General features: G+C 26.2%; 1 protein-coding gene and 1 long non-coding RNA gene across 2 annotated transcripts in view; one reads left to right on the top strand and one right to left on the bottom strand.

Annotated features, from left to right (window-relative positions):
- Itpr (Inositol 1,4,5,-trisphosphate receptor) overlaps positions 1-10,846 on the top strand; it is a 155,076-nt gene extending 144,230 nt beyond the window's left edge. Inside the window, exons 53-59 of the mRNA XM_067270621.1 lie at positions 2,003-2,201; positions 2,273-2,461; positions 3,526-3,704; positions 5,840-6,005; positions 6,129-6,289; positions 6,630-6,791; positions 6,880-10,846. Coding sequence (XP_067126722.1) covers positions 2,003-2,201; positions 2,273-2,461; positions 3,526-3,704; positions 5,840-6,005; positions 6,129-6,289; positions 6,630-6,791; positions 6,880-6,960 — 1,137 coding nt within the window. The 3' untranslated portion in view covers positions 6,961-10,846. The remainder of the gene's footprint in view (positions 1-2,002; positions 2,202-2,272; positions 2,462-3,525; positions 3,705-5,839; positions 6,006-6,128; positions 6,290-6,629; positions 6,792-6,879) is intronic.
- A 4,518-nt stretch (positions 10,847-15,364) lies between these two features.
- Positions 15,365-18,601, bottom strand: LOC136975380 (uncharacterized). The gene is made up of 3 exons (XR_010880783.1): positions 18,551-18,601; positions 15,566-15,692; positions 15,365-15,497 (listed from the first exon to the last, which is right to left on the bottom strand). It is a non-coding gene; the product is annotated as an uncharacterized lncRNA (long non-coding RNA).
- Positions 18,602-19,016: the final 415 nt, after the last annotated feature.

Genomic DNA, 19,016 nt, shown 5'->3' with positions numbered 1-19,016 from the left:
ATCTGTATAAGTTGTTAATTAGAAACCTGGAAACTAAAGCCATAGAGAAATTCTTACCAAACATTCTGTTATATGTGTACTACATTGATGATGTTTTGATTATCTGGAAATCTAAACCAAATATAGAGGAGGTCTTGCAAGCATTTAATCACAACCAATACAGATTAACATTAAAGCTCAACCAACCACAGTAGTAACAACCAGATTCATTTTTTAGATCTTAACATTGAGTTGAATAAAGGACAAATAGTAACACAGGTGTTTTGCAAACTAACCCATGACTCCTTTTTCATCTCCGTTACATCAAATAATCCACATAATTATAAAAAGGTAGCATTTAGGGCTTTGGTTTGGGAACTTATACCCTTTGCTTAGATATTAGAGGTATGCTTTGGGAGTTAAAATGTATGAATACATCATAGCAGTGCATGGCTATAATCCAAAACTTATCTCTAACATGACCTGTAATCTATAAAACAATTAATAATAATTGCAATTCAACTTGACCTTTTCCTTAAAATTTGATTTTTAAAAAGTTGTATAGTTATCCTTCTCACAAAATTGGGTTATCTGTCTTGAAGTATACAATTGAAGGTACCTACATGAAATTTTAAAAAATCAGAATTCACCAAAAGTAGAAGTGAAAGTTCTGTCCTTGTAGGTCTCCCTTTTGAAAACATGTGCCAAAAATTCAAGGAGACAGAAAGGGGTCACTGACAGCCTTTCCGTTTAAATGGGTAAGAAGAAACATTGTTCTAATTCTTGAGTTTCGTCTTTAGGCAAGTTTTATTTAATCAAAGAAGATATTTAAACAAAAATATTTTGGACAGACTGTGTTTTCTTTGATTAAAGAAACATTATGTTTAATGGTTTCTAGATGTGATGGACAATGTACATTACAGTAAGGACATAAAGTGTGAGATTCGTATAAAAGCTTTCCTAAAAATATTTCTAAGCATTTCTCGCACAAAGGAAAATGGGTTAGGAGGTGTTGAGTATTACTTTATGGAATCAAGGCGTAGTGGCTTGAAAAAGTTGGTTCTGTTATTTTAAACTGACACTAAGGGTTCAAGTCGATCCTTAGTGTTGTGACATGGCAACAGTGGGCAAAATTTAAAAAAAAAAAGGAAAAACTTGACAATTTTAAAATGTGATGGAAAAGGCTACAAGGTAGTGAAAAATTACAAAAAAGGTGTTATACCATATTTTTGTTTAAAAAAGACCTATTCCTAAATTTTAGCCAAAATATGACTTTATAGGATGTATGAAAGCCTTTAATTTATACTTAACATGACCCAAAACACATCTCTGTGAAATCAGGAGTTCAACTGGACTAATAGGAAAAATATGACATTTCCTTAAAATCCGAGGCCTACATTATTAGTTGTGATGGCCTATAACCATTGGCAATAAGTTTCCTGTTGTTTAAAATATATATATTTTTTCCATTTTGTGTGTTGATGATTTGACTTAATGAAAAAATTCTTGATTGTCAAATGTAGAACATTACAATTAGCTTATTTTTTCTGTGCAATGTTTTTATGATTTCTTTTTTATAATAATTAGTGAATAAGATATTTATATTCTACAAGAATAATTGGTTTATGTTACTGTAAAGCATTTATTTTCTGTAAGACATTTTTTTAATCTTCATGATGATGATATTGACATCAAGAAACACTGTTTTCAGTGTTGTTTCTTGTTTTCTGTATCAGTTTATATCCATTGCAAAATTCTTAAAATACTAGGGTGGTAAGAATACTAGTTAAATTATATTCTTACCACCCTAGATATAATTTTTTTTTTAAATTATGAAGTATAAGCATTTTTGTTATTTATTTTGAATGTATTTGTAGGCATTTTTAGTTTGATATTTAAATATAAATATTATAGTTGAATATTTAGATGTAGAAACAAAAATGTAACATGAGTAAATTCTGGTTTCTATGTAGTATAATAAGGTGTTTTTATTTAATATATTAATTTAATTTAACATTATTAGCTTTTAGATGTAGTCTATCAAGAAGAAACTTTAAAAAATGTAATCAAATCAGTTACTCGAAATGGACGATCCATTATTTTAACTGCAATTCTTGCACTCATTTTGGTGTATTTGTTCTCCATAATTGGTTATCTTTTCTTCCGTGATGATTTTCTTATGGAAGTTGATGTTAGAGAGTCATCTAATCCAAATCTTCCAGGTAATGTTAAGTTTGTAATGTGAATATTCAAGACATAAATATATCAATTATATTTACATTGTTCTTTTCAGAGGTAATTGCTGCTGAGAGTGCAATGGCCAGTTCCGATAAAATGATTAATGAAATGAGCAAATTTAATTCTGATAGTAAAGTAGATAATCAGCATTGTACTGCAGACAATGGAATAAATTGTTCTGAACAGAAATCATTTCAAGAAACCATTCAAAGTGTACAAAATAAAACTACCAAAAATAGTTTAGGTAAATTAATTTATTAATATCCATTAGTAGTGTTTTATCATTCATTTTAAATTTTCTTAATCACAAATCATAGTTAAAATCAATAAATTTTAAATAATTTTTTATTATTATTTGATTTTTTTGCATTTTTTTTAATACTTAGTTCAGTCGAAAAGTAACCAGAATTATTTTGTAATATGTTTTAAAATATTCTTCTCTGTGGTTAAGGCAAGTATCTCACCACTTCATGGTGTTTTTTATTCTCTTCTCAAAAAATATGCTTGACTGCTTGCAAACCCATTTCATTGACCACCTCTCGTAAGTTATCATCCGATTTCTATAGTTAAGCACATCATGCATTATTGAATATGCCAACCCATGACTAATCTGCAAACATTTGGAAACTCCAATAACAGTGATGGATCAGTCACTCTGGATCAAGGCATCTGTAGCAGCAACGTTAGCATAAGTGATGGCCAACTTTCATCTGCCACTATATGAGTTGTTCAGTATCAGTTGTTGTCCTGTATAAAATGTCCTGGCCCATTTCAAGACTTGATTTTTGATGACAAGGATACATTGTCAAAAATCAGAAATTTATTGACTGTATGCTGTCTCTCATTGGACTGACTTGCTTGCACTGGTGGATTCCATTTTCTGAAATAGCTTTCCCATGCTGATATATAATAGCAGTGCTGTTAATGTATGCAAGATATTAATAGCCAACACTCCTATATACCTGAAAAATTTTGTTTTTCCAGTATGAATTCTTTATTTTTAACAAAACAATTTCAGTTTCTTTTTGACTGAAACAAGTGTTCTCACCAGAAAATTTATCATAAATAATTTCAAAAAGTTTTAAGATACAATTATCAAATCTTTTATAGTATCTTATTGCTTTTATGCAGCATTAAATTTTGAAAATTATTTCTGTAATTTAGTTTTATATACTCACTTAAGTTTTCTAAACATTTCATCATTGACGTACCTTAAATACTTTCAATGAATGTGAAAAACATCATTCTATAAAAAATTGTTAAAGTTTAAAAAAGCAATACTTTATAAATATTTTTTTTTTTATATAGAATTAGACATCAATAATGAAAGTTTGATAGTAAGTGATATGAAATCAGATGATGATGGTGGTGGTGAAGACAAGGAAAGAGCATGTGATTCTCTAATAATGTGTATTGTAACTACTTTGAATCAAGGGCTTAGAAATGGTGGAGGGATAGGAGATGTATTAAGAGCTCCTAGTGCAAAGGTTAGTGAAATCAAATAATAAATATTTGATTTTAAAAATATATTTCTATAATAAATGTAATTGTATGTAACAATTTTAAATAATTTTTTTTAAATTCAATTTTTTTTATAATGATGTAAATTAACATTACTCTACATATCAACATTAACATTTTAGTTAGATATTTATTGTCTTTATGGAGTCTTGCATAAATAAAACATGAGTTTAATAGTATGTTTTAAGTTTCATGTGTACTTATACAGACTGATTTTGTTTGATTTTAAACAAAATTTCTATAGTTATATCTTGGCTTTTTTTCAGCTGGCGCATACCAATATGCCATACCAGCAGATAGCATTAAAAAAAAAATATTGGTAGCTAGCATATAATAACGACAATTACTGAGCAAAATCAGTTCAGTATGTTCAGTCACCATATGTGTTCACCAGCAGTAATTTTTTAGAAGAATAGCACTGGTTATAAGCTAAAAATTTTTCTCTTGAGATATTTGTGGTGTGTACTTAAAAAACTGTAAATAAATATAGATAACCCACACGTTATCTATATTTAAAAATTAATTTGAAAGCAAGTATAGATTATCTACCAACTTCGAATTGAAACTGTAAAATTGTCAAACATTTATCCTTTTGCCTGAACTTACCAAGAGAATCTTTAAAAACATGTAAAATTATTTGTATGCTGTAGATATAATTCATCTGTAATTGTGAATTTTTTCCAAAACCATTAAAGGCAATATACAAAAAGCATATACAGTAATACCCCAAACTTACGCGATAGGTGGGACCGAGAGATAACCACGTAACTCGAATTTGCGTAAGTCGGGGTGTAATTTCTCATATAAATACATACAAATTATTTTTAATTGGGGCCGGAAACTAAAGAAAACAATAATTTAGAAAAAAAATGTTTAATAAAATCTTAGATAATATATATGTATAACAAATTATATTATTAAAATCGTAAACCGAAGTTGTTTTGATGTAGAAGGCTTCATAAAATCTTAACAAATTCGTCTGACGGCTCATAGATTTTTTTTTCTCCCGCAAAAGTTCCTCTTAGCATGCTAATAATTTTTTTATTTCTCATTTTGTAGAAGAAATGTGCACTTCGTTGGAGTCTATATTTTCTAAAATTTGTAACCCCTTTTCAATTGAACTGAGGCCTTCTGTCAAGTTTTCACAGCTTTAAAAAGTTTTTCTTTACGTTTTATAATTGTTCTGACCGTCAATTCCGGTAGATCAAACTTCTTTGCCAATTCACAAATTTTCATTTTTGTATCGAAGTCTTTAATAATGTTAACTTTACATTCCAAAGATAAAATTTTTCTTTTCTTGTTTGATGCAGAAGAATCAGTTCTACTTTGTTTGGATGACATAGTAAAGTCTCTCAAGTCTCTGTAGATATAACAAACACAGAAATAAATAACACAAAATAAATTGTAGCTATGTGTCGATTCCGCGCGACACATCCGAACATGTAAGCTAAACAATAGTGTGGGGGAGTGAGTAATCAAGAGTTGAGTGGCGCTCAAACAAAAGACGAATCGACGAGATTTGAAAATCGCGTAACTCTGGGTTCACGTAAGTCGGGGTAGCGTAAGTTGAGGTATTACTGTACTATACCTTTAGTTTCCTTCCATTCATTTTTTTTACATCAAATCATCAATTCATGCTTTAATTAATATTATTAGACACCCTTACTTGAACTTGTATATTGAGAGTTGATAAGTTTCTGACAAGACCTTTTCTTAATATCTTAGAGAATTGTTTAGAAGCTTGTTGTTGATTATATCTGATGTTAGTTCTTTACAGTGAATAAAAACTGAGTGATTGATTCTTGAACCCATATAATTGATATTATCAATATTGAAATTTTTTTCTGTTTAATTGTTTTAGGTTGATCAGGACTTCCAATGTGATCTTTGGACATAAAAATCACATTGGAAGTCCTGCTGGTGTTTTCATTTAGGACCAGTATTACCAGAATTTCATTTTTTCAGATTTAGAACAATTAATGCCTAGAATTGAATGATAGAGTATAGGAAAATATGTAGACATATTAAAAAGTATAATTTATTAATTTTAGGCTTTGTAGTAAATAATTTGTAAATATGAATATATGTATTAATATTACAGGAACCTTTATTTGCAGCAAGAGTGATATATGATATGCTATTTTTTTTCATTGTTATCATTATCATCTTAAATCTTATTTTTGGTGTCATAATTGATACTTTTGCTGATCTTAGAAGTGAAAAACAGCAAAAAGAAGAGATATTAAAAAATTCATGTTTCATTTGTGGTAAGTAGCGTAATCTTTCAAAAATAAATTTTATAAATCTTTACGAAGACACCTAAAAAATTTTCAATCATTTAAAAATATTATTTATTATGTAGAAATTAATTCTTAATTTTTAATTAATAGGTTTGGAAAGATCTTCATTTGATAATAAAAGTGTTTCATTTGAGGAACATATTCATTGTGAACATAACATGTGGCATTATTTATATTTTGTTGTCTTGGTAAAAGTCAAGGATCCAACTGAATTTACTGGTCCAGAAAGCTATGTTGCAACAATGATTGTGGTTAGTAGATTAAACTTTTTATAAAATTAAATTAAATCTCAAAACTCCTGAAGTATTATTGTAGAAAATTATCACTGATAAAAAAAATTTGATCTAAAAAATTATTTAGATTAAATCTTACAGAAATTTTTTAAAGGTTTTTTTTAATCAAATTTATAGTCACTGATGATTAAAAATAATAATTAGTGAATTTTATAATCAGTTATTATATTAATTATATTAAATTATAAAAAAAGTTATATTTAATTGACTGGATTTTTGAGAGTTGATATTACAGTTTATTCGTAACTGTAATATCAACTCTCTGACAGACTAATAATACAATAATTCTATATTCTAGGATAGGAATTTGGATTGGTTTCCTCGCATGAGAGCAATGTCTCTTGCAGCTAATGAAACTGATTCTGAACAAAATGAAACAAGGACAATGATGAATCAGTTAATTAACACTCAAAAGTTAGTTCACACTCTTTCTCAACAGTTAGCTGAATTAAGAGACCAAGTAAGTAACATTTTATTTACTTCAACATTTAAAAAATATATATATTAAATGTTTAAATTTGAATTAATATATATTTTATTTTATATAGATGACAGAGCAAAGGAAGCAAAAACAACGATTAGGTTTACTTAGTGCTCCAGTTGGCTTTCAACCTGCTATATCTAGCTAATATATTTCAAATATTTATTTATTTGTCTTAATCTATTAGTACTTTATAAATTAAACACTTTTTCAGTGCTGACATTGATAAGAAAAAAATTCATTCAATAGTACTGGAAAATTCATAGTTTTATAGAGAAAGATTTTCATAATTTTTATATTTGAAATCAAATTGGTTCCATTTAAACTATGTCATATATTCTATAAAATTTTTATTGTTTATTATAAACAATAAAATATTTGAAATTTTATAAATATTTAATATATATATAAATAAGAGATTTTAGTTAACTTTAGTTCCTTTTTATAACTTCTTTATTCTTTATATAATTAGCTAATTGATACTATTATTTTTTACCATAAATCATATATATATATATATACATATAAATTTATTATAAGATGACCACATATTTTTAAACATCAGCGGAATGCAAGTATATACAGTATTGTATACAATGTATATTGCATTTCACAAAAATTACATATTGTATGCAATTCTATGTGCAGTTTTCTCTACAATAATAATATACAGACTAGCACTTCTACAAAATTTTATAACTGTTGATATTGCTTTATTGAAAAATACGAGGGAATATAATGATTGCTGCCAGCATAATTGACTTTTATTGTTAGCTACTTTAAATTTTGCAATGAATAAATTCAGAAATTTCTGTGCTGAATATTATTTTGCAAGAATTTCAATTTTAAAAATGTATATAAATATAATATAGTTTAAGCTACATATTCACAGGGTTTATACTCTACAAAATTGTCACAAATATGGAAAATATGAATACAGAACAGAGTAATGCTTTGAAAAATTAAGGTTAGGAGATTGAAAAAAAATATGTGATCAAAAAATAAAAACGTTTTTATTTGAAGGAATATGCTACTCTATTTCTAATACAGTACTTATGTTTTCTTAATATTTCTTATGGTAAATTTATTTATGATGAGAGTGCAAACAACCAGAATCAGTTTTCCTTCCTACAAACAATCTAGCACTTTAATTTTATTTTTGAGGAACATTTTCCTTATCCTTTTTGATAAAATACTAAACTATTAGAATTTTCTATCGATATATTGTTGATTTGTGAAGACAAAAGAAAACATCAAAATCTGCAAGTATTAATATAATGCTGGCATTCACACACAAAACATTGTGTTTACTGCCACATAAGTGCATGTGCTAAACTGATGTGAGAAATCATGAACAGTATCAACTAGCTCAGTGTTAGAGTCAATGAATTGCAAATGTGACTTATTTTTGTTTATCATTTATCATATCATTTTTCTTCCATCTGTAAATAAGTGAATTTTGGTTTTATGAATATAAAAAAGGCCATGAAATGTGCAAATAAAGAATGCATGGATATGGAGCTCTTGCTGTAATCTAATAATAAAAATATCTACAAAGACAAAAATAATTTATTTCCTTTCAAAAATTCTTTCTAATATAACTAATTTTTGAAATTTCCACCACTATGTTTTTTCTAATATTTAATATAAACATAGCTATATTTTTATATAATTTTTCTTTCAATTTCTCATGTTTATTTCTTTGTATTTCTTGCTTTAAAACTAATTTTACATTTAAGCATTTTTGCCTACAAAATAGATTACATCAGTAATATTTATATTGAATCTATACTATTACACATTGTAATAGTTAATAAAAAATTATTCAAAATATTAATTTAATATATCTGATAAGCTATATTTATAAAATAAATTATAAAGAAAGAACATTAATTCCTGAGAAAGCAAACCAAGGTTTTTAATTTAAGTAGAAGTGGTGTAAAAATAATTTTCCATAAAGATGGATAAAAATTCATAAAGTAAGCAATATAAAAAAATTTAAATTTATTTTTAGAAATAAATTTAATCAGATTTAATAACTATATTATTATTAAAAACAAAATTGAAAAAATATTCTTAAATACAGTACTAACAAAATATTAAAAAGAAATTAAACTTTTTAAGAACTATTTCTCACTCATAGCTACAAAGTAGCTTACAATATTAGTGCCTTAGAAATAATAATATATTAGAAATTTTTGTATATAATGTGTGTATACTACATATATAGCAGAATCATAAATAAAATTTATGTTAAATTAATCAAAATTGGCATTTTTATATATTTAAAATATCTAAAAACTAGTTTTCTTCAGTAATAATAAATAAAACTACATTAATATGACAATAATTAATTTTAACAGGTTTTGCATTATTTATAAATTTAATTTATATCATCTTTCAAATATGTATAAAATAAAGGGCTTGTATCTAAATAGACCACAGTCAAATCTCCCTCAAAATCGAAGAATATATATTGTAATTTTTGTGACAATTGAACTATTATCTTACTGACCAAATTGGTATTTTTATTGTGTAGTAGTATTTTTAGAAATAGAAGTTAAATGTTCTTTTGTATAAAAAAAGTCTTTCAAGAATTTAATTTTAAAAATTATTTGTTAATAAAAATGCAATTTATTAAATGATCTCTATATTATGAAAATAATGCAAGAAAATTTAATAATTTTCAAATTTAAGTTAAGAACTTTGTTTTTTTTTCTTTTATTAGTTACAAAATACAGTTGCAAATCAGCAATTTCTACAGTATAAATAGATAAATTAACATGTAAAGATAGTCACTTGTACAAAATTTTCATAAGATATTAATCCTAAAACTTATATTTTTGTATATGTTAATTTTATTCTCATTTTCAAGCTATGCATGTGTTATTTTATATTTATTATGATTTATATTGATATTCATGTTTTTTCAGCATTTAATTACTATTTAATTAGAATGAAATATTACAATCTTTTTACTCGGTATTAGTTTCTCTATCCATAATTTGAATTTTTCTATCAAATTTCAGTTCAAATTTTGGATGTTCTTATTAGCATTATCTTTTATTATTGCAATGAAATTAGTATGTTTGTATTTTTTCACCGATTCTCCTATTTACTATTTGTAATTTAATGCAGGAATAACTGTATACTTTGAAAATTACTATTTTTGAAATCATTCTATAGGAACAGCACTAAATGACAGAGTAATAACCAAGAAAGTAGAGTTGATTGTCTTATTAAATGTCTTCATTCTAATATTATCAATTTGTAACTTTGTATATAGAACAGGTTTATTACATATCATGTAAGCGTACATCACAAGCTTGAAATAGGAATTGTTCAAGTTACTATTAAAATATTGTTATTAATTTGTATAATTATTCAAACAGTATACAAAAGAAGAATAATTGAAATAAAATGCAAATGAAAATAGACATTTGTTCTTCTGTAAGCAAGGTAAGCAAAGCAACAGAGCACCAGTAAGTGATAGCACCCTTCTATGACCAAAAAATTGAGAAATGGGCACTACAGTGTACTTTAAATAACTCTTCCTGGGAGTGCTCAAACACCCAGTGTTGTTCCCATTGTTCACAAATAACAGTTTTTCACATTAAGTAATCTGGCACCATCTCTTGCGCTAACAATTTTTCATTATAAAATTAAATGTATTTTTAACTTTTAAATACAGTTTAATAAAAAATTAAATATATTCTTTTAATTATTACATCATATATGTTAAAACAAGTTTAATTACCTCGTGACCAGACATGTTATGGAAATCTATAGTTTTATACATAGAGCATAAAATGTTTAAATCACACAAGAGAATATTTTTATACAACACTTAAAATATAAATGCTTCTATTTAGTTTTATATCATTATATAAAAATAACCTTTAAAATAGAAAATCATTACATCATAATACCTGTAAAAACAAGTATTTATATATTTTTAAACATTCCTAAAATTCAAATGTTTTTTATAAAAAGCAAAAGAATTAATAGTGACAGGAAAAATTACAAATTTAGTATTTCTTACTGAATATTTCACTTTTTATATATATATATATATATATATATATAGAATAATTTATTATTTCTCTTGATAAGTTGAAAAAGGTGAAACACATAATTTCTAATTATTTTTCCATTTTGATACATGATCAGTTTCCATTTATTTTAATGCCAGAACATTCATGCTAAGTATTATTAATCTGTTTCAGAAAAATAAGCAGAAAATTGGATACGGACACACAATACAATTATTTGTAATCTTGATAAAGCATTCATTCTTGTTCCTTGGTTATTAAAGTTTTATCAGATCATCATACTTTATTATTTTTCTGTTCATTTGTTGCAGTTGTTTTATCTTGGCCATTCTTAGCAATAATATGATTAATTATAATGTAAATTTAAATTTCTTTTAATCAATGCTCCTTAATGATTTCTGTTACAATTATAATACATATATTTTGCTCATTCCCTAGGTGGATTCAACAAAATCTTTATGTAATCCCCATTTCTGTACAACTTCAGGAATGGAGATTACATGAAGATTTCATTTTGGTTGTAGCAGTTTTTTAACTTGCAGATTGCATACAATTTCAGATTATCTATATAAAAATACTGTAGTACCGTACATATCAAACTTTTAAAAGAAGTAATTTATTATATTTTTTTCAGATTTCAATGTGTAAAAACTTAATTATCCTTTCAAAAGTTACAAAATAATAATATTTGAAATACTTTAATAAATATGCAAATAAAATTTATAAAGCTTTACAATTGTAAAGTCTTCTCTGAATGAATGATTTGAAATGCACTTCTAATTTTTCCTTTAATTATTCTGATAAATAAAGTATTATTAAAAAATGCTTTAATAATTATTAAAGGTTGCACTTTCCAGTTTCTTTTAGAAGAAAGCAGAAATTTAGTCATGCTTTAATGTTTATTTTAATAATCACATTTTAAAAAGTTTATTGTGATTTCATATAAGACACTGCTAACTTTATAATATCAAAAATCATTTATCGAAAAGATTTTTCCAGTCAGAGTAATTGATAAAATTAAATCTTTAATAAAAATAATAATAATGCTAAAATCTGATTATTTCTAAATCTGACCGAAAAAATTTCTTCTAATAAACAATATTTAGTAACATTGTTAGTTAGCACTTATTAAAATAAAAATGAATAGTGCCAAATTTTGTAATGTTTCATTGATTTGTTTTGCTCAATGAAAATTAATCCTCAATGAAACAAACTGCTCCGGTAACATATTTTGTAAAGTTTAAGAATTATACATTTTCTCTCGAAGTATTGAAAATGATATTTCTATCCTCGTATACTTTCCAAGGAAGTTTTTTCAATATTTATATATTATAGGTACTTTTTCTGTTAGTAGTTTTTATTTTGTATTATTATTGTACACAATATATTTAATATATGAAGATCATTATTCGTTATTTTAAAAAATTTGCAAATCATATTTTTGGGAAAGCGAGTTTGAGTGCGGAAATTTAATTTCCTTACTTTTCGAAAAAATTTAACTTTTATTAAACTGTGGTGTAAGTATCTAGACATAAGCCCTTGTTTGTAATCCAGGAATTCATTTCTTAAAATTTGCCTTTATTTTAATTTATTTATAAAATATCACTTTAAATTGTTAATATTATCTCAATACCAATGACAGGAACAAATACTATAAGTAGTATACACTAAAATATATTGTTAATTGTTAGTATATAATTTATATTTTTTTATTTTTAGTTATATATTTTTCAATACAAATTGAATTTAATGTAAATTTGAAAGATTAAATATATTTAAACAAAATACTTGAGTTTTCGATATTTAATATAAAATATGCGTGTAAATATTATTCTTAAAATGATGGAGTAAGAGAAAAATTTTATCGTGTCGTTCATTTTAATATTGTTTTTATAATTAATATATTAATCTTGTTTATGGTTTAACTAAACAGTTTTATTTATAAGCTAATAACTAGTAAAAATCAATAATATTAATTTGTAATTTTTAATAAATTTATTACTACAGAAGAAAACCTGTTTTTTAAGATAATAAGCAAATTAATTTTAATAAAAATAAATAAGTAAATGTTAATTATATATTACATGACATATTTGTTATATGTATATTTATATTGAACTTGTCTTATTGGATAAATTTATCAATGTTCTTCCAAAAATTTGATTAAAAAAATAATAATAATGATTCATTTTTATCGGTATACAGTAATAATAATAATCATCATTTATTAAAAGTATACGGATTAATTATAGTAAATCTGTGTCTAATTACATTAAAATTTTAACAGTTTTTACAGAACAGTTGTTATTTCTATTTGTATTACATATACAAAGCAATAAAGAATCACTGTAAATGAATTGTAAGGCAGTTCATTTAGTCAACACAAAGGAATAAATACTGTACTTCCATTATTTAAAAAGAGTATTGTATAATTTAATATATATGGCATTTGGAATGAGGAACCAAAAACTTTTTGAGAAACTGTGTTTTATTTTCCATACTTTACTGTATTTTACATAAATAAATAATACTTTTAAAATTTGATACTGTATTCTATTTAAAATCATGTTGTGTATGGAAATAATGTATATGTTTTATTTTCTCTGTACAGTGTATAGGTAATATTATGTTTTAAATTGTACAGAGTTAGAGTACATTGTCTATTTTGTACTTGTAGTCTCTATTATTGGTGCATATATATATGTAATATGAGAAAATTGTTATGAAATAATTGTTAAATAAATTAATTTCACAAAATTAATGTAGTTTATTGACTTATGTAAATTATATTTTAAGTACTGTTTATAGTTTGTATTTTAATTGTAAGGCATTGTTTTGAGTAATTCTAATTAATATATACAATTTAATTTTGTAAGTTTTATTATTTTTTTTTTTTTAGATTGATTGTAATTTCATTCTGTAAGCATATTGATTAAATTTACATGACATTTGTTACAAATATCTTTGTATAAATAAAGTTTTATTAGAATACTTTGTGTATTCAATGTTAAAATTATATTTTTGGAAAGATAATTTAAGCTTTTTTAGATTTCACTAAGTAATCTTGCGATTTTAATTATAAAATATATAAATTTTAGCTCAATAAGTTAGATTGGCTTAAATGCTCAATTAAGACTAATTAAAGTAGCCATCATTGTGATTAGCATATAATAAATGTAACTGTATAAAATTTCTTGCTGGTAAAAAATTTGAAGGTTCTATATTATATGAGAGAGCCCAAATTCTCTGGAGTACGCTGGAGAAAATTGTTACGACTGCCAAATTTAATTTGAAGTCAACGTTTGGTTAATGTTACCTTAGGTAGCCAAGATGGCGGCTCGTCTCTAATTCCAACAAGGAAACAGTGGGACGCACGTTCTAACCTAACCTAACCTAATTCTAATAATTTGGTTGCTAATATGGTAATTTATTAGAATAGGTTAGGTTAGGTTAGAACGTGCGTCCCACCCGTTTCCTTGCTGGAATTCGAGACGAACCGCCATCTTGGCTACCTAAGGTAACATTAACCCAACGTTTTTTTCTGTTTTAAAGAAATTTGTACCTAGACGACTAACAATTGTCTACATCTTGTTTTTGTAAAGTTATTTAGAATGTAATGCTTATTATAATCCTATAGATAAGCTATTTGGCGCCGGCATCGTAGTATTTAATTATAATTTATATTTTAGAAAATGAAATTGCCTAATTCATGAAAATTTTTACGTCATGATTTCTTAAGTAATTGTAATTTACCGACGTTTATGGTTATGCGAAATTTTCCATTTTTAAGAAAGAAGATTATAGAACATGGAATAAATTCAATTAAAACAACAAATGAGAAAATGAACATTAAAAAATCATTTATAATATATTTTTCTCTGGAATTTTTTCTTGAATTTCTGTAATTTTTTCTTGAATTTCTGTAATTTTAGAATACATCGATAAGTAGTCGCGAATTAAAATAGAAGAGAATTATAACGAAAATAACATTTCGATAAAGTATGGTCGCGCTAATCTAAATTCCTGGTCATCCGAACAGCTACTGTTCGGATTACAAAGGTTTCCCCTAACTAAGACTTGTCAACTATACACGTGTAAAGTAGGCTTAGGTCACGTGTTGTGAGCATTGTTGCTCACTCTGTTGACTTAACAACAATTCTAACCTCTTAGTTGTTGTACAATAGTAAAAAAACTGGCCTCAAAGCATAAGCATATCTTTACTATCGTATCCCCGCTAATCCGAACTGGGTCTCAGTTAGTTCGGATTAGCGCGACCATACTGTGTTTCAATTTTACCTGTAATATACCTGTAGTAATACATTAATACAGTGTTGCTTTTGAATAACAAGCTTTAGGATATTATTAGATATTACAATGACATACTTCAAACCATAAATACGGGAATTCAAATCTATAAAGAAATATGGCGATTATATATTTAAAAATTGTTTACTTTTAATTACACATTAAAACGTACAGAGTAACTTTCTTTTTACATATTTGAATGTTTTATTACACTTCATACGACGATGGATTATCTATTTGGATCCAATACGGAAATTTATTATAAGAATCGTCGTGCCTGATAAGCAATCTTGTAATTTCTTTGTTCGAATTAATTTTAAGAGCAAACCTATTGAATATTTAAAAAATAATGTATGCTCCAATTTGTTTAAAACTTTGTAAGAAATCAATACTTACCTTACGAAGAGTGCTATTAATAACAGTATCAAAATTCCAGCAAATGTTATTAAAATTAGTAACGCCGCGGAAGCACCGTCGTTTACTGGGAAAATGTGGCTTGGAAACTCTTTAAAAATTCCCATGTCTACAAATATAATTCGTAATAATGGAGTATAGTAAATAATATAACACGTATAAGGTACCAGTTAAAATGAATAATTCAGAAAAAAGTTTTTCAATTTAATCTTAAAATTGAATCATTATTAGGTCTAAAATTAGGTCTACCAGTAAAAATTTGCGAATGAATGGTAAAAATGGTACAATAAATTTCCAATTTGCAGTCTCTTTCTTTGAAATTCTTATAGCATAAAATTCATACAGCCATGTTCCCAACAGTGGCCAAATAAATGAAACCACCGAACATTGGTAGTTGTGGTTTCGCGCCTCGCCAATCCTGGCCACGTGGAGTTTTCCAGGTTTTCTTCGCGTTTGTAACATCATATGGGCCAGTTTTCCATAAAAAGTCCTCCTGGGGGCATCCCTTCTCGGCAAATCGCCCACATGTCGTGTTGCCATAAAAAATTATTATCATACAGCCATTTTTACAGTTGGTACGAGTGAAGTTTAAGTGTATGCCCTTACAAGCTGAAATTTAAGTGTCTTGCAATGGCTAACTTTTGTTAGCCTTTGCAAAAAGTAAGGACAAGACACTTAAACTTCACTCGTACCAACTATAAAGCAATTTTCCTAGAACTACTTTATTTTCAATAAAAATTATCTCTGGCACTTTAGTCACAAATTAACACGCTATATAACATAGGCCTACATATACGAATTGTATAATTAAAACTTAATCACTGTTATAGATTATGCTTTTAAATTTAAAGGTTTTAATTAATGTTACTTTAATTAAATACACTAATAGTGTAATTTGACAATAAAAACGATATATATAATTCACGTTTATAGAGCCATTTTATTTTGTACAGTACCACTTTTCCCTTAATCAGATCATAACCGGAGGGCATCAATTATATTAATGGCGTTTTATAAATTGCTATTAAAAATAATTGGTTATAATGATGTCGTTACTCGAAGACTTAACACATGAATTCTGTTATACGCACATCACTTAAATTACTATGCGTAACTTATTGTATGTGTTTTTTTTTTTTTTTTTTAACTTAATTCTCGCTGCTTAATTAAAAGTTTATTATAGCCTAATGCCTTAGGGTTGCAATAAACGATGAACTATTTACAATTAATAAAGCACTCTCCCTACAACTGGTTGATAAGTGGTTTAGTCTGATTTGACGACTTCCAACTTTTGTTGGAAAGAGTCATTAGCAGGAAGTGATATTTTAAATAGGGTAATTATTATTTTTTTGCTTTGGGCCTGGCCGAACCCATAATGAGTATGATTTTAAAAAAGATCTTCAGAGGAAATGGCGAAAAATTTTTACAAAGTTGTTTTATTGGAGTAAATGAAAAGTCGTCTATATTAATTTTTCTGCGTTCTCTAGAACACTTGGGTAGCTTTTAAAAATGATGCGAATATTTTCGATCGTTAGATCGATTTATTTATTTATTTTACTTCCCACGTCATAAAACGAACACGGATAAATTTACCGAATCATATTTTATTTACTTTTCTAATCTTACGAGTGTAAAATTTCGTATGAGCAAAGTCACCTTCTGTAGGACGTGTCGGAATGTGACATTGAAGCAAACTTCTATTAGAAAATTGCTGGCTCTTTCCGCCCTGCGGACGTTAAAATGGCCTTTTTTCGTGCCCGTCGTGAATTCGGCCAGTTTCGCAAAGAGCCCGACAAAAAAAATTCCGGGAAAGTTGTTTGCTGGATCCGGTCGTATTTTATATTCAATAATTCCATTTTTACACGTATATAATAGAAAATACTGTAAATAAAACGAATAGATAGAAACTAGAAGTTCTAGAAATTATCTAGAAAAAGATAATCAGTTTTAGACATCATTTTTTTAAATATTTGATAAGGTATTCTAAACAATAATATTACAGTAACAAAGCATACTTTCCTATAAAAAAAAAATTTAGGCTTATCCTCCAAATGCAAAGTATTTATTTTCTACACTTAATATATAAATAAAGAGGGAGGAAAATTGTCACATTTTAATTGAGATACTCCACTGTTTTAAATTTATGTCACGTAGATAAAAAAAAAAAAAACAATTTACTAGAGACGAAAGTAACCGGCTAATGAAGTTATCAAGTTTTGTCCTTTGTCGAATTCGGGAAAGGAAAATAGAAATTTTTAATACAGTTTGTGTACCTGATTTGGAGGACAAAAACAATAAAAGCACGTGAGTGTACTTAATGTAGTGCGTTATTCATTTCTCGACTGATAAACTGTGTACTTATCATTTAATTTTCGTGCAATTTTTGTGTTTTGGCTGCTCCTTCGCTGGACGAGGGCAGGTGTTGTTTGACCTTCTCTGTATATGCCACCGATGGTATATACATCGTTAATAAATTATATCTGTATATTTATAGTCTTAACAAATTCTTTTATAAAATATATAGGAATAAAGAAAAATATTTTATTTGTTTAATTAATAAAATTCTCTGAATTATTCGAATCATTTTATTTACAGTATTAAAAAGAAATACGTAACACGTGTTTATTCAATATAAATGGAAATTTTTAAGTTAAAGTAGCAAATTATTTATATATTTGTTGAATCATTTCTATTTTAAGATAAATGATGTTATTTATAAACAACTTAAAAAATGATTTCCTTTACGAAAAGGGAAATTGAATAATATACTAAGCATTGTCTACAGGAAATTTGTAACCAATGTTTTATATCAGAGTTACCAGATAAAGTTAAACACCTTCGTAAAAAGTAAAAAATTATAGAAAGTAAATTTTATATTTATTTATTTATTAAAATTTAAAATATTAAAAATCTTTATACACGTAATTTAAACACTGAATAATATAAATAAGGTATAATAATTCTTACCTGTCTAACGCGAATGAAATATATACAAAGCCAGTGTATTTTCTATATAAATATATAAGTCGACTTAAATCAAAAAAGAGGTCGTCTGATTGGACAAAAATATCAAACCAGTAATTTATATTTATATCTTCTTTGATAATAACATTAATTCTCACATACATTTTTTTTGTGTACTCACAAGATTTAAAATTAGTAAAGTAAATGTTAGCGTGACATTTTTTTAAATTTTCGAATTAACCGGTTTACTGTATTTTGATCTTATTTCGCACAATAGTTTCATAAATATACACGCATCTTTTATAGATCAAACACACTATAATTAAAAGATTTATCAGTGGTTAGTTCGGAAGTAATTACATTCTAAAATAATTGTTGATTGCTCAATAGGCAAAGACAGTGGCGTAGCTACGGTTCTCCGGGCCCGGTGCGGAACCAGATTTGTGTGCCCCCGAAAAAATTTTTCGGG

The sequence above is a fragment of the Centruroides vittatus genome, unplaced genomic scaffold, assembly GCF_030686945.1.
Source record: "Centruroides vittatus isolate TY-2023 unplaced genomic scaffold, ASM3068694v2 contig_1089, whole genome shotgun sequence".
In the NCBI taxonomy this organism is placed as follows: domain Eukaryota; kingdom Metazoa; phylum Arthropoda; class Arachnida; order Scorpiones; family Buthidae; genus Centruroides; species Centruroides vittatus.
Note: the sequence above shows the minus strand (reverse complement) of the source record. Positions and strands in the feature narration are given on the sequence as shown.